Source organism: Eurosta solidaginis, chromosome 4 (genome assembly GCF_040869045.1).
Source record: "Eurosta solidaginis isolate ZX-2024a chromosome 4, ASM4086904v1, whole genome shotgun sequence".
NCBI classification, from domain to species: Eukaryota; Metazoa; Arthropoda; class Insecta; order Diptera; family Tephritidae; genus Eurosta; species Eurosta solidaginis.
The window spans coordinates 175949920-175966828 of record NC_090322.1 but is presented as its reverse complement, the minus strand read 5'-3'; the positions used below and the strand labels follow the sequence as shown (position 1 = coordinate 175966828).

The 16909-nt window shown below is 35.5% G+C and overlaps 2 protein-coding genes across 5 annotated transcripts in view; one reads left to right on the top strand and one right to left on the bottom strand.

Annotated features, from left to right (window-relative positions):
- The window catches only part of PAPLA1 (Phosphatidic Acid Phospholipase A1), a 197370-nt gene that overhangs the window by 42312 nt on the left and 138149 nt on the right, over window positions 1-16909 (bottom strand). Inside the window, exon 2 of one of the 4 annotated variants that reach the window (XM_067783902.1) lies at window positions 14071-14314. The exons of 2 other annotated variants lie outside the window; for them this stretch is intronic. In XM_067783902.1, the coding sequence (XP_067640003.1) occupies window positions 14071-14074 (4 nt within the window). In that variant the 5' untranslated portion in view covers window positions 14075-14314. The remainder of the gene's footprint in view (window positions 1-14070; window positions 14315-16909) is intronic. One more of the 4 variants, XM_067783901.1, reaches the window with a different exon arrangement.
- Window positions 5552-16909, top strand: part of LOC137250688 (uncharacterized) — a 149051-nt gene continuing 137693 nt past the window's right edge. The window contains exon 1 of the mRNA XM_067783916.1: window positions 5552-5732. The gene's annotated coding sequence lies outside the window, so the exon portion shown is untranslated. The remainder of the gene's footprint in view (window positions 5733-16909) is intronic.

Genomic DNA, 16909 nt, shown 5'->3' with positions numbered 1-16909 from the left:
ACACAGCCCCTTGAATGTGGTATTTTAGTCGCCTCTTACGACAGGCATACCATACCTACCGTGGGTATATTCTGACCCCATAACCCGCTGGAGATAATTTTGCAGCCCCGCGCATCCCTTTCCTGCTTGATGGATCATATGCAGCATCTATTGTCGTTTCAGCGAGTGCGAGCACCCTCCCTTGCCAACACATCGGCCTTTTCGTTACCTTCTATCCTTTTATAATCGGGAACCCAGTATAGATGTATGGTCTGGCCTGAGCAAAGTTTTTCCAATGCTTCTTTGCATTCCAGAACACTTCTTCATGAAGTACCGTGTGAGATTATTTATTGCCTTAGTCGCCACCTGACTATCAAGGAGTTATTTATTTCGCATTTTAACAATAATAATACTAAGTAGAGCTGTCACCTAACCTTATGTTTATTCGTTTCAATATCCGCAACTATATCGATTTTTATTGAAACATTTTTCAACTTCACTACCACTTTAGCTGCGTGAGGCTGATATTGAGTGAAGGCTGATGCATTAGTGTACTACCCCCCAACTCTGGCAGTTTTGTAGCCCAATCAATTTTAGTCTAACAAAGCTTAAACTATAGGTCTCTGATTGATTTTTGACAATTCCTTTTCCAAAGCGTGTTACAAATTTCCTTCCATAAAAAGAGTTTCAGTATGAATGAAAATGGAATGCGAATTATGAGAGCCCTATATTACTTTGTTAGAATGAAATTATTGGGCTACAAGACCGCATACTCAGAAAAATTCAGAGAATTCTAAATAAAAAGTTCGAAACTGTCTCGAATTTTCGAATTTTTTTGAAAACTTTTATGAAATTGCTTTGCATGATTTCAGTTACTAAATTCATAGAAGCTTTATCTTAAAGTATAGAAAATAAAATAAACAAATAAATTCCACTGCTATTTTTCTCTTCGCTACTGTAAATACGCTACATTAGCCATCATCCAGTGAGTTTTCTAGTTCCGTATCACTTATCGGAATGCTCTGGATCATTAGTAGACTTGAGAACCAGAGGTCGTGATATTTTTTACACATGAGTTGTGATAGACAGATGTCCCCGTTGTGTTTCATTTAACACATACGGCTAAAGGAGAGGCAGTGATATCCCGTTTTGAAAAAGTAAGTTTATTAAAGGCTGCGTTGCCAAACTAAAGACCAGAAAGTAATAATTATTATCTGGCTCACAAATTGAACCAGACTTCTATCTGAATTTATCTGGCTCAAATCGTTGTTGTTGCATTTACATGTAAAATCATTTATCTGACTACGGATCTTTGCGACGGGATAATGGCTATTCTAAGCTCTCTTAATTAGGAATTGCACTTAGGATGTTTTATGAGGTTGCCACTTATTTGGCTTTTTCGAGTAGGTCTGCCACCTAATCGATAGTATACATTTGCGTATTTTTCATTATCATTAAGCTCTAGAGCTTCTGAAGTAAGGTTAAATCGAGCCGGTACAGAATGATACGTATTGTGGCGAATTTTTACATCACTAGGCTCTTAGTAAATAATCACGCAACAAAAACATGAAGCCGCCACTCTTATGTACATGTAACATTAAAGCGACCACATTGGTGTACATGAATACATCAATCATCATTTACACACATACATACAAGGCAAAGAAGAGATACTCACAAACACATGTAATCATCAGCCTAAGTTCTTACTCACGCATACACACGCATATAACTAATTATCAAGCAGGAGATACAAGAGTTCTAGAATGTGAAAATGTGAAACGTCTAGACCTGAAAATTTGAACAAAAAAGTTGTTTAGAACTTGTTCACAGTTTTTCGGAACCTTATTTAGCCTTCATACAGTTTTTGAAAAGCAAAAAACCCTATATGATCACTGGATTATCTGCTGCTAGAGTTATAACTTTATGTTGTGAGTTATGTTACTGTCACGGGTGCATGAGGTTCTGATTGTTAGCAAGAGTAAGTCGCGCCATCTTTCAGCCCTAAGGAAAATGCATAAAGAAGCGCAAACCAGTGATAAAGGCGTTCCTACTTCAATTTATATAAAAACAACGTATCTACATAAATTTCTAAAAAAAAAAATTTTCTCAGGTTTGGTGATTTGAATTCAGCACAATTTATGTGGCTTTAACAAATTTTTGTTTCATAAAATTTTTGTTAGCTTTTAATTTGCTCTCATTACTAATGGAATTCCAAAAACAAAGCCAGACGAAGGGAAAGCACTTATTTTGAAAGCAATCATAAATATAAAATATATATCATTAGAGTGACTCGGTAAGGGCGAGTCTTACTTTTTTTTTATGTGCAAACAGTTTTGCTTCACGCGTGCTTTAAGTATGTGATATATCACAGCAGCGAAGGGATAAATTAGATGAAAAAGGAAACGGGAAGGGGGAACAGAATGCCACCTAACCTTAATCTCTTTTTATATTATTTGGCAATTTTTTATATGGTAGTACGGGTGTCAAACTTACGCAAAAAACACATAAAATTTTAAAAAATGTTTAAGGTAGGGTTGCCACCTAACCATTATTATCTTTGATGGAAATTTTGTATACAAATAATGTGCGTTTCTTTAGTTCGCATGTTATGCTGCAACCTATCAGAAACTCACAAAAACGACACCTACTAAAAATGAATGAGCATATGGGTGTCATAAGAAGGGAATTTAACGTTGTTTTTAGGCAAAATATGTGTAAGGGTTGCCACCTAAAAATGAAAACGTATATTAAGTTTGGTCCGAAAATCGAAAATTGTAAGTCCTTAAAGGAGAAGAGATAGACCCACCAATAACTATACCGGAATGATCAGAATGACGAGCTGAGTTGTTCCTCGTTCCGTCCGTAAGTTTCAATGCAAGCTGGTCCCATATTTTTTAAGACATCTTAACAAAATTTGGTGAGCGGGTATATTTTGATGTTCGTTTAGATATTTGACGGAACCGTCCGTATCCGACCACAATAGCATACAACCGATTTTTCCGATTAGGGGGTTTTGTCATATCTTCATCATTTTCTCAGCTAAAAGCTTACAACACCACCAGATCATTTTGCATGTACCAGCCATTGTCACCAATTGTCAAGATCGTTCAAATGTATAATATATCCCATACAAGCGGTTGTTCATATAAGAGGGTTTTCGTCATTTCTGTCCCATTTTACAAGCTGCAAGCTTGAATTTTTAGCAGATGCTTGCATATGCATACGTTATTATCTGAGAAAAGCATCAAGATTAGTCGTATATAATATATATACCATACAACTGATGGTTCAGATTTTATGAATTTTCAAAATTTCATCAGATTATTGTTCATCTCCATTCATGAAAGATAAAACTTCCCGTCTTTACTTGTTTTAATTTAAAATAATGGATATGCCAAGATGAGTATCAAAGAAGGAGTTATTTAAATTGTATTCAAAAAAAGACGGTTGCCATCTAAAGATAATTGTATCCCGATTTCACGGTGTTGTCACGGATTAGCTTTACGGGCTTAAAAGCTGCGGTCAATCAGAAAAACTTCACAGGGTTGCCATTTATCTGAATTAAAAATCTTAATATATGTATATAAATTTCATATCAAGTTGTTTGTCCGCGATGAAGTCGTAAACATCATGTGCAGTTTGATCCAACTTGAAAGATAAGATAGCGTTCCTGTGAAGCTTCTTTCCGGGAAGTGGACGAGGGACCGATTAATTCGAACAAATTCTAATCACGGTTCGATTTGCCTGAAAGGAATATAGGTAGCCCTTTGCCGAGATTAGTATTTGCAATACTTGTTTCCGGGAAGAGGACCAGGGACCCATCTTTTCAAACAAATTCTGTTCTTGGTTCGATTTACCTGAAATTGGGCATATAGGTAGCCCTTTGCCTAGATTAGTATTTATGACACTTTTTTCGAGAAATGGAGCAGGGACCGACTGGGGCTGGGCCTGGGACTGCGACTGGGACTGGGAACAAGGAACGGAAAAGAACAAGAAGAAATATAGAGAAGAGAAAAGAGGGAAGGAGAAAGAGATAGAGTTAGACGAAGATAGAGACATATGGATATATGGAGCGGAAAAGAAGTAAGGGAATAGGCGGAAAGGGAGATAGAGGCGCAGCAAAAGAGAAAGACAGAGGGAAGAATAAATAAAAAGATAAAGAAAAGGCGAAGAGAGGGGAAGGGAGATTAAGAGGAAAAACTGCTTAAAAGTTACGCAGATAGACCAAAGCTATGGCAGAGCAATGTCTGCCGGTCTGCTAGCAATAATATAAAATTATGACATATGCCAATATGGGTATCATAAGAAAAGAATTAACATCCTATTTATGAAACATACCCGCATCTACATATATACGTCTAAAGGTTTCAACCTAACAAACGGTACATACCATATTCCAATTAAAAAAATAATAATAATAAGCATCATAAAACTAAAAACAAATGATGCTTCCAAAAAACTTCAGCCAGGTTCATTAGACACACGGCTAAAATTTTACTGCAAAAAAGGTTGGAATGTATGTCCAGATTGCCTGGTGGTGCTATGAAGCTTTGTTTTTTTTTTTTTTTTACTTTTTTATTTTTGACATTAATGACTACAATTCACCCCATAAAAAACGTAAATAAAAAAAATTAAAAGGGAGACTAAGTTAGTAAACAAATTGTTTTGCTTATCTTTTTCGCTTTTTTGTGACAAATGAAAAATTCAAGAATAAGTTGACACATGCATTAGCCAGCCAGATAATTCCCAATTAGATCTGCTTGTATCTAGATACAATAATCATTATTATTAAGGTACGATTGAGCCGATCGGTAAGCTGGAAGTGTTACCCAAATTAGTTTGAATACCAAACGGAAACCACTATTAAGTAAGGACTTATATCGTATAATAACTCGTCCCTCTTGGCAAGTACTAAAAGTTTTATAGGTTCTCGAGATCTAAAAATCTGTTGTCTCATAGCAAATGGGGGATATATTAAGATAAGAGTAACTTGAACTAACACCTTTTCTAGCAGATTGATCATATTGAGCTCATAATGTTACTTCGTAATGTTAAATTGAGTGCTGAAACCATACTAAATATATTACTTGGTAGAAAGTGTTTGTCAACAAATCGATTCCGATAAACTCCGATCTCTAAGATATAAAATTTAGGCGGTATGACGTAATTACTTATACATATATGAACGAAAATACTTAACCACTACTATTAATTAGCAGTAATATACAGCTCACAGCGGAAATGACGTCACTAGTTTCACAGTTAACAGTTTCGTTTTTTAACATAATTTTTACGTGGCGCACTTCGAATGACGGTAGGCATTTTGACTAAGAAGCCACTCCTTGCAAAAAAAAACCAAGTGGACTTAATGTAGTGTAAATATGCAATAGTCGACTAAATATATGCGCATGTATTTACATATTTACAATGTTGCCAATATGTTTACTTACAATTTACGGTATCTTTTAAACTAAAACGTAATTCAAACAACTTTGTACTATGAATCGCTCAAAACCCCAAATGACACCAACTGATCGTGTTTAGTCGTTGATTAGTATACGCTAAGTGCGGTACATCGAAGTATTACAAGAAACATTACTGAATCGAACAATTTTTAGCATATTTTACATATTTAAAAGGATAATACAAGTGGATTAATCTAACTGTGCGTAGTTTATAAAAGCTTAAAGAAATACTATATGGTGTCAAAAGTTACAAAAAAGTTTTAGTAAGAGAAAATATATAACATAGTAAGTTTTTTTTAATCTATAAATACATTAGAAAATTATAAGTAAAGTCCTATAAATTTTTAAATGAAAAAAATGACTTTAAGTCGGGCGAATAAAAAAACACAAAAAAATGGGAAATAAACAGTAACAAATATATATAAAACTTTTCAATGCAATAAAAAAAAAATAATAAAATAAAATAAAATAAAATGAGTATAAAAAATAAAGAAAGATAACAAAAAGCCAAAAAATAGAGAAAATAACCTAAAAAAATGTATTTAAAAGAATATATTAAAATAAAATAAATTAATTGAAATTGAAAAAAATTACTTAAATACGGACGAATGAAAAAAGACAAAAGATTGGGAAATAAACAGTAAAAAATATGTATATATAAAACTTTTCAATGCAATAAAATAAAATTAATTAATAATTTTTATTATAACACTATGCGACAAAATCAACTTTTTTTCTGCGTATTGGACCAAACCCACTTTTTTGTAGAGATTGAGGCTTAAGTAGACAAAGTACTATCTCCGTTTTTCGAAGTTAGCCTCCAAAAAATAGATATCGGCTTTCCAAGTTCGAAATTCTACATTTCGAAATTTTATTTTTTTTTTGTTAACGCGTTCAGCAAATTAAAAAAGTAAAAATGTGGTCGTGGTCTGCCTTTTTCTTTTATTTGAATGACTGAATTCTTTTTTTGAAAAATTACAGTACGAACAATTCCAGTGGAGAGTATGTGCAGACATAGTGGCAACATAGTAGCCACTATCATGGGACAATCTGACTTTTCACCTCGTATAGCAGCTGTTATACTAAATTTCTCAACAAAAAAAAATTCAGCCCTTTCAAAAAAGTGGGGTTGGTCCAATACCCAGCCGGGTGTTGCACATTGTAATTATTGTTTTTTTTTTTAATTTTTCTATAATTGAAAAATTATTTTTAAATTTGGAATAGAAAATATAAAATTTTTCAGACACCTGCCATAGCTGCGCAGATAGATCCATTTTGAAGGTTGCTTAGCCTCCATCACACTGCTCGATTGAACTTGGAATCCTTTATAAATAGGCCAACAAAACAAAAACAATAACAAAAATGGTTTTCAAAAACCTCGCCAAAAACAACAAATATATAAAAAAAATTTAAAACAATTTAAAAAAATATAAATTTTGAAAAATAATGAAACATAAAAAAAAAATATTTGAAAGATAGATATTAAAATTATTATATTATTCTTTTAGGGAACAAACAAAAATATATATATATAAAACAAAATAAAACTACAAATAAATTTAAAGGACATAAAAATAAAATTAAATAAGAAGAATAATATAAAAAACAAATTTAAAAAAGGAATATTTAGGGGATACATTAATTTACAATAAATTTCTATTTTAAACTGTCAACCGCCCACTAACATTTCCCACATAAAATATCCAGTCCAAATGATAAAAAAATATTTCCAAATTATAAAATAAACTAAAAAATCTAAAAAAAAAACTTAGAAATAATTAAATACAAAAGAAGATTGCAAAAAAGATGAACAATGAATTGTAAGACAAAAAAATTTAATTCAAACAAAATTAAGAAAGTTAACTAAATAAGAAATTAAAATTAATAATTAGAAAAAATAATTTAGAAAAATTGCTAAAAGAGAAAAGTAAGAAAATACGAAATAAAAGACTGAAATAGAAAGTTTAAATTAAACTTTTTTAATGCGCTTTTCGAAAGTACACATATTTGTACATCAAAGCAAGGCTTTATTTGAAATCGGTAGGGACAGAAGTCAAAAAACAGCCGTAAAAAGCAGACAACTTAATAAAAGCCCATATAAAAGCTGTATGACTTGTCTAGTTTTTACTGTGATTGTACTCCCAAATGAAACAGTTGAACCATATTGGTAGAAAACAGAAAGAAGTTATGAAACAGTCTAAGCTACACACAAACATACTTGCACCTGCGAGTAAAAAAATAGCAACAAAAGTATTTGCGTAGCTTATGAGTTATTATACTTTATTGTTTTTCGCTGATTTCAAAAAAAAAAAATTATAACTAATAAATTTTTCACGATTGCTATGTAAATCAATTTTGAAAACATTGAAGAAAAAAATCAAAAATGTGTACTGCCAATTTCATGAAACTTTGTGAGAATGCAAAATAAAAATTTAAAAATTTTCCTGAAGATTTTAATAACTTCTCCAAATTTCGAAAATGTTTACAAACGCATTCGAAAAAAGTTTACATAGCTTTTTTTGACAAGTATTTATTTATTATTATTATTTTTTTTCTTTAGATTCAGGTTAAGGGCACATTGAGCTGCACTGCACTACGCGGCAAAATAATCTTTGCGTGTATTCTTATGGAGCAATTGACACTTAGACCGGTTTTTCAATGTGAGTTTAAACTTCAGTTAATGTTGATTAGAGTTTAACTTTGTTTGGTGCTCATCTCACTTAAGCGGCCGAAGTGGCAGGGTTAAATTCTGCTCAACTTTAACTGGAGCTCAATCTCGCACTGAAAAACCGGACCTTAGCGGCATTGTTGATCAAATAGGAAAAATCGTGAAGCGCCGCTCAGTGTGTCATTTGCTTAACTGATGAAATTTGTGCAGTCTTTTTTTCAGCCATTTTTTAAATCAAATACATACAGTAGCGAACACAAAAAAAACAGTGGCAGTTTTTATCAAATTTCGTCAATTAAAATCTTTCTTTTTATTGGCGATAATTCAAGAAAATTTCTAAACCATTTTTGCAGCCTTTTTTAAATCAAATGTATGCAGTATTCGTTACTGTCCTTTGCTTAACTGATGAAATTTGTGCAGTATTTTTTCAGCCATTTTTTAAATCAAATACATACAGTAGCGAACACAAAAATAGCAGTGGCGATTTTTATGAAATTTCGTCAATAAAGCTCTTATTTTTTATTTGCGATAGTTTAAGAAAAAACTTCCATACATTTTTTAACTGAAACTGAAACAAAGGATCTGAAAAACTTTTTCTAAAAAAAAAATCGAAAGTTCGAGAAAATATTATTAAAAATTTCGAACCCTTTATTGAGAACTTTTTGAATATTTTTGTAGGCTAATCAATTCTAGTCTAACAAAGTACAAGTTGTAGGTCTCTTAAAATTCAGTATACAAATACAAAATTATGCTATGCACACTTGACACGGAAGAAAATATAAAACACCCATCGAAAAAAATTTCAAAAATCAATGAGAATTTTAAGAAGCCTATAAATTGTACTTCGCTGGACTAAAACATAATGGTCTAAAAACCTGCATACCCCAAAAAACTGAGAAAAATCTAAATACATTTTCGTAAAATTTTCTCAAATATTCAAATTTTTTCAAAAAAATGTTTAACATTACTTTTAAAAATTTCAGGTGTTAATGAGTATTTTAAAAGGGAGCGGGCCTTAGTTCTATATGTGGACGCTTTTTCCAGATATCGCCATATAGGTGGACCAGGGTGACTCTAGAATGCGTGTGTACTATATAGGTATCAAATGAAAAGTGTTAAAAGGGAGAAGGTCTTAGTTCTATAGGTGAAAGCCTTTTCGAGATAACGCCATAAAGGTGGACCAAGGGTGACTCTATGTGTTTTTACGACATGGGTATCAAATTAAAGGTATTAATGAGGGTTTTAAAAGGAAGTGGCGCTTAGTTGTATATGTAAAGGCGTTTTCGAGATATCGAACAAAATGTGGATCAGGGTGACCCAGAATATAATATGTCGGGTACCACTACTTCTACTTAATATGGTAGGTGTCACACCCATTTTACAAAGTTTTTTCTAAAGTTATATTTTGCGTCAATAAACCAATCCAATTACCATGTTTCATCCCTTTTTCATATTTGGTATAGAGTTATGGCATTTTTTTATTTTTCGTAATTTTCGATATCGAAAAAGTGGGCGTGGCATAGTCCGATTTAGGCCATTTTTTATACCAAGATGAAGTGAGTTCAGATAAGTACGTGAACTAAATTTAGTAAAGATATATTGATTTTTGTTTAAGTTATCGTGTTAACGGCCAAGCGAAAGGACAGACGGTCGGATGTGTATATAAACTGGGTGTGGCTTCAACCGATTTTCACAGAAAATAGTTATCGTCACAGAATCTATACCCCTACCAAATTTCACAAGGATTGATAAATTTTTGTTCGACTTATGGCATTAAAAGTATTCTAGACTAATTAAATGAAAAAGAGCGGAGCCACGCCCATTTCGAAATTTTATTTTGTTTTTGTATTTTGTTGCACCATATCATTACTGGAGTTGAATGTTGGCATAATTTACTTATCTAATGTAAAGATATTCAATTTTTTATTAAAATTTGACTTTTAAAACTTTTTTTTTTTAAGTGGGCGTGTTCGTCATCCGATTTTGCTAATTTTTATTTAGCACACATATAGTAATAGGAGTAACGTTCCTGCCAAATTTCATCATGATATCTTCAACGGCTGCCAAATTACAGCTTGCAAAACTTTTAAATTGCCTTCTTTTAAAAGTGGGCGGTGGCACGCCCATTTTCCGAAATTTTACTAATTTTCTATTCTGCGTCATAAGGGCAACCCACCTACCAAGTTTCATCGCTTCATCCGTCTTTGATAATGATTTATCGCACTTTTTCGGGGTTTCGAAATTTTCGATATCGGAAAAGTGGGCGTGATTATAATTCGATTTCGTTGTTGTTGTTGTTGTTGTAACGATAAGGTTGCTCCCCGAAGGCTTTGGGGAGTGTTATCGATGTGATGGTCCTTTTCCGGATACAGATCCGGTACGCTCCGGTACCATAGCACCATTAAGGTGCTAGCCCGACCATCTCGAGAACGATTTATGTGGCCACATTAAACCTTCATGCCATTCCCTCCCTCTCCACCCCCAAGTTCCATGAGGAGCTTGGGGTCGCCAGAGCCTCGTCTGTTAGTGAAACAGGATTCGCCGCGGATAGGTGAGGTTGATAATTGGGTTTGGAGAAGCTATATATTGCGCTGGCAACCTGAAGGGTTGCGCTACACAGCCCCTTCAATCTGGTATTTTAGTCGCCTCTTACGACAGGCATACCTACCGCGGGTATATTCTGATCCCCTAACCTCGATTTCGTTCATTTTAAATAGCGATCTGAGACGAGTGCTCAGGAACCTACATACCAAATTTCATCAAGATACCTCAAAATTTACTCAAGTTATCGTGTTTACGGACGGACGGACGCACATGGCTAAATAAATTTCTTTTTTCGCCCAGATCATTTTGATATATAGAAGTCAATATCTATCTCGATTAGTTTAGCCGTTACGGATTACCGTTATGCGAACAAAATTAATATACTCTGTGAGCTCTGCTCAGCTGAGTATAAAAATTGCCACTGCTATTTTCTTGTTCGCTGCTATATATTCACTCAGGCATGCATCCTCATATGTATGCGAAAAAATCAATTAAATTCACATAAGGGTTCGCTAATTTGTCATTAATAAATAAATCGCTTACCATCAATAATTTTCGCTAATACTAAATTTTTTCTGTTAGCGGTGAAATTTCTGTGATGGGGAAGACAATAAGCGTTAAATAGCTTGTTCCGGCTCGTAAAAATATTCATATTTTTTTTAATGAATTGGTAAAAATGTCACAATAGTATTTTCATTAGATTGGGTCGATTTATTAACCGATATCGCGCCATAGATTTTTCGATAGGATTTGGGAAAAAAAAGTTCCACTATGCATACCCAAAAAAATAATTTTCGAGCCTACGAAATTTAATTTTTTGACTTCTTTTCGACTTTGATTTTTAAGGTTTTTTTCATCACCCACTAAGAAAATTTTCATTTGATTTTAAAATTTTCATGCATACCCTGTCCGACCCAAAAATGTCCGCAAAACACGTTGTCAATAACAGGTTTTTGAAAAAAAATTTTTTAGTAGGCCATGAAAAAACCCTTAAAAATCAAAGTCGAAAAAAGTCAAAAAAATTAAATTTCGCATGCTCGAAAATTATTTGTTTGGGTATGCGTAGTGGAACTTCTTTTCCTGAGCCCAAATGCTATCGAAAAATCGATGGCGCGATATCGGTTAACTTTCGTCCATAACAATCGACCCACCCTAATATACATAATATTGTAAAATAATGTTAAGTATTAATATTTAGCGAAAAATACAGAGTTTAAAACCGAAGGTGCGTGGTGCATTCCGTTCCGACTCATCTTAATAATGAATTTTACATTTATAGCAACAATTTTATTTTAAACTTGAACGACAAAGAAAATTTCTTAGATTTTTTTTCAATTTCGATTCGAATCAATTTTGTTGTTTGGCAACAGCAGCTAAACTCGATTCGCTGTTGTATATTTCTACACCTTTCCGAGAATATATATCGGTACAGTTTCCGCAACGACCAGGACAGCTTCTGCCGAGACTGTGTGGTAAGCCGAAGCTATTCGAAGTGCGCCCGAAGCGTTGGGCCGAGGTGAGGGCGTTTCGGTGCTTACGGTGCAAGTAGCTTCCTTTTATATAGCTTTGGACTGCCATTAATCTACTCAGGTTCGCTGGTTCCTCGGATGTGCTCCGTAAAGGCTAGCCTTACGTCCGTCCAGATATTTCGGTGAAGTGCGTGTTTCTGTAAGCTGGCCCAACCATCGTATTAATGATGAATATGCCACTTTGAGAGGATGACAATGTCCGTATATTCTGTTGCTAGCTGGAGATCCTGATCAGCCATCTTACTATTTACACTGCGCATGACCTGGTGAAGTTTCAGCTGTGCCAGCTCGCAGCTTCGTACTGTTATCACAGCTGCTACGTTGCCTGCGAAAGCGACGATACAGATGCTTTCTGGCATGTCCATGCCCAATCAAAGAATACTGTCGTAGGTAATATGCCTGAGAACGTGACCAAGTGCCTAACGCACCCCCTGGGCCGCTACGACTGTTATATTTACCTTCCTTTGACCGTGAGTGGTTTCATGCATTAGATACCTGTATCTCAATGCCTTAAGATTTGTTGCAAATATTGCGGTAGCTTGAAAGTGCTTTCTAGTGTTTCAAATAAAATGTTGTTGTTGTTGCTGTTGTAGCGATAAGGTTACTCTCCGAAGGCTTTGGGGAGTGTTATCGATGACATGGTCCTTTGCCGAATACAGATCCGGTAACACAGCACCATTAAGGTGCTAGCCCGACCATCTCGGGAATGATTTATATGGCCACATTAAACCTTCAGGCCATCCCTCCCTCCCCTCCATGAGGAGCTTGGGGTCGCCAGAGCCTCGTCTGTTAGTGAAACGGAATTCGCCCCTCGAAGGTGAGGTTGACAATTGGGTTGGAGAAGCTATATATTGCGCTACACAACCCCTTGAATCCCGCTTCAAATAAGTCGTCGCACCTGGCTGAGTTATAGTGTGTTTGGCATCCGGCATAAACACCACGCGGTCGAGGCTTTCTTGACTCCGCCTCACACTTTTGGGATGGCATCTATTGTAAAGTATCCCCTCCACAAACTGTGCAGTCGGCTAGACAGTTCTCCACTATCCTCTAAAGGGGCATTGCTTCAAAAGGCTCTCCATCAATTTACCTGCAGTATCCATGGTGGTACGACGATGGGGAGCTGGGGTCCCTTCTCCCTTTTAATAAGCCCTGTGCAATTATTTTAAACTAGCCTTAATGCCTCCGTGGGTATTTCGTGAGACCCTGTAGATATTTTAGGTTTCATAGTGCGCAGGACAGTTTTAAGCTCTTCTTCCTGGAATTGTTCCACAATGCAGTCTTCATTGGTAACGTGCCCATCCTTCTTAGGTGGTTGGATCGGAAAGAGTATATCCACCATGTTTCTAATTTTGTCCTCGTCCGTCAGCTGGTTTGACAGACGTAACTTTTTCTTTAATATTATTTACCGTTAACCTCAGGGGCCGCGATACACCTTCTCGCAAAGCGCTGTCCAGTACGTAAGCTTGCTTTATTTAATGGACCAACGAGAGTTTTCTTGACCCTTTTGTACGGTGCCGACGTTTCTAGAGCCTACCACGCGCGTGGTTCGCTAGCCTTTGCATTCCGTAGATGTTACCGAGTGATAAAAAAGTTAGTTTTCTGAATTTACCCATACAAAAAGGCAGATAGCCGCACGTGCGCTCATAACCACTTTCTCATATCATCCGTTCCACGCCAAACAAAACAAAACAAGCCAAGAAAACAATAAACTGAAAAGGCTTACGCAGTTTATCAACAATCAACAAAACGCGCAACCGCTAGCTGGAAGGCAAATATTTCATTGTACATTTATTTACTTACATATTTCACTTTTAAGTTATTTCATCGTAAATCGAATCGATCTATAAAGCAACAAGTCAACTGTCAAATAAAATTCACTCACCCATTGAAGCAAACTGAATGCACTCGCTGGTGCAGAGAAATATTGGTGTTACAAAAATTATTTTTTACCTGAAGTTCGCATTTTTACGACCAATCAAAATTCTGATGTTTTTATTGTTATCGTTGATTTTGTTGTTGTTGTTTTTATATGGATGTTGCACTAGGTGCAGTTTTTCCATCAATAATTATTTGCAGATTGTCAATCTGATTGTGTGTGTGTGTGTGCGTTAACCAGCTAGTCAAATCTTTAAGTTATGCGCAAAAGCAATGCAAATAAAACATTTTTTATAAACAAATTCAAACAAAAAACAAGTAAGGAAGTCTAAGTTCGGGTGAAACCGAACATCACATACCCAGCTGTACACTTTAAATGCTGTTGTTGTTTGTTTTGTGTGCTTAATAGTGTTACAAGCCTCGCAATAATACTGTGACGAATATTAGTATCACTAAGCGATACTACCATCACTAAGCCGATACTAAGCAGTATGTACGTAAAAAATCAATCTACACACATACATACAAGGCAACGGAGAGATACTCATAAACACATGTAATCATCATCCGAAGTAGTACTCACATATACACATTCATGTGCCTATGCGAGAGGTTATAAACTACAAATACACACGCATATAGCTGGTAACCAAGAAGAAGATTCTAGAGGAGAAACATCTAGACATTTGGAGAAATATGCGGACAAGGCAACAGAGAGTATAAAAGCAGAGCAAGCTGAGTAGTCAGTACTCCGTTTGATTTAAACACGCTATTGGTTGTGAAGTATAAGTGTTATTGTGAAGTACCTGAAAGTAGTCTAATAAAGACCATTTTGCATTAGTGAATATTGGAGTTATTTATTCAACAGTTTAGCAATTCGAACGTTGGCAGAAGGTGTGGAATAAGCGGAATTTCCCTAAATTCATTACAATACATATATATATATGGTTCTATTCTGAACTAATTTTACTTCGAGTTATGGCTCCCAAAACATAGAAAATTTCTTAATGTTGTTGTTGTTGTTGTAGCGATTAGTTACTCCCCGAAGGATTTGGGGAGTGTTATCGATGTGATGGTCCTTTGTCGGATACAGATCCGATACGCTCCGGTAACACAGCACCATTAAGGTGCTGGCCCGACCATCTCGGGAACGATTTATATGGCCACATTAAACCTTCAGGCCATCCCTCCCTCCCCACCCCCAAGTTCCATGAGGAGCTTGGGGTCGCCAGAGCCTCGTCTGTTAGTGAAACGGGATTCGCCGCTCGAAGGTGAGGTTGACAATTGGGTTGGAGAAGCTATATATTGCGCTACACAACCCCTTGAATCCCAAAAAAAAGTGCTTAATCATAAACGGGCGTTCATTTTTTAAAATTTGAAGTTTTTCCTATTTATTGTTATAAGTCCACTTGGGAAATGAAATACCATTGATATAAAGTTCTTTTTTGCTTATTTTATTCGTCCACGACCTTTTTAAAAATCTTTTATATAAAAGTGGGCGTGGTCCTCAACCGATTTCGTTAAGTTTTCTTCAAAGCATTCCTTATAGTAAAGGCAACCTCTCTGCCGAATTTTGTTGCGATAGGTTTAACGATTTTTGATTTATGATTAATAATATTTGCGAAATTGATTTTATTACAAGTGGGCGGTGCGACGTCCATTTTAACAAACGTTTTCAAATTTTTATCAAGAATCTCAATATCAGTCCTTACGTCAAATTTCAACATTCTAGGTGTATTATTTACTAAATAATCAGGTTTTTTGTGTTTTCCAAAATGTTATATATGTATATAAAGAGTGGGCGTGGTTATCATCCGATTTCGCTCATTTTCAATACCAATCTATTCTGGGTCCAGATAAGCTCGTGTAGCAAATTTGGTGAAGATATCTCAATATTGATATATGGAAGTCTATATCTATTTCGACTCCTTTATACCTGTACAACCAACCCTTATCCAATCAAAGTTATAATACCCTATGCACAAGTACAGCTGGGTATAATAAGATACGAGTAATAGCAAAATTATATTTAAATAAATAGCAACACACAAGAGCGCAATAATAATAATATCACAAATATTTTGCACCGCGTAAATTATTAAGCTGCTCAGCGTGCGACCAAGTTGCGGTCGCGTTTGCCGTTGTCGCTCACCTCTGCCTAACGTAAGGGCACTGTTGCACGGACGATCAAAATCTATCCAATAGGTGCGACCACTCACAAACTGTTATCAATACGCTCCTACGGAAGTTCGAGGAAACTAGCGGTTTCAACAGGGTTGGGCCACAACGATAAGAGTGTTAGAGGCGTCGGTTCCACATAGCATTTGAAACCATGGTTCGTATCATGTGGGGGGACACGCTACAAGTAAGAGTTTAGCCTACAGTATACAGATCGAAGTTGAACTATAATGATGCGCGTCTCCCGGGGGAGGTTACTTTCCGGCGCTTTTTTGTGGATGTCTCTGAGTGTCTTTTCATGCTGCTTTTCTTCACACGGCTAAATTTTCATGTACCGGATTTCTTCATAGCGCTTACGGAGATGACTTTTTAAGTTTCTGGGAAGCGTGGCCTCTCCAGTCAGATGTCTTTTGGGATGCCCTTGGTTCTATGTACTCAGCAGAAACTGTTTGTTCAGCATTTCATTTCTCGCTTTTATGGGGTGTATTCTCGCCTTACTGTTTAAATGGTGTGCTGGTGACATAAGAAGACAACCCGCAGAGCGGTGTTTTTACAGGCCTGTAGTTGCTTTTCTTTTTTAGGCTCGCCGACCATATCGGTGGCGTGTAGCATGCAAGTGGCCGGCCAATTGCTTCATAAGTGGTAAAGAGCGCTTCTTTATCTTTGCC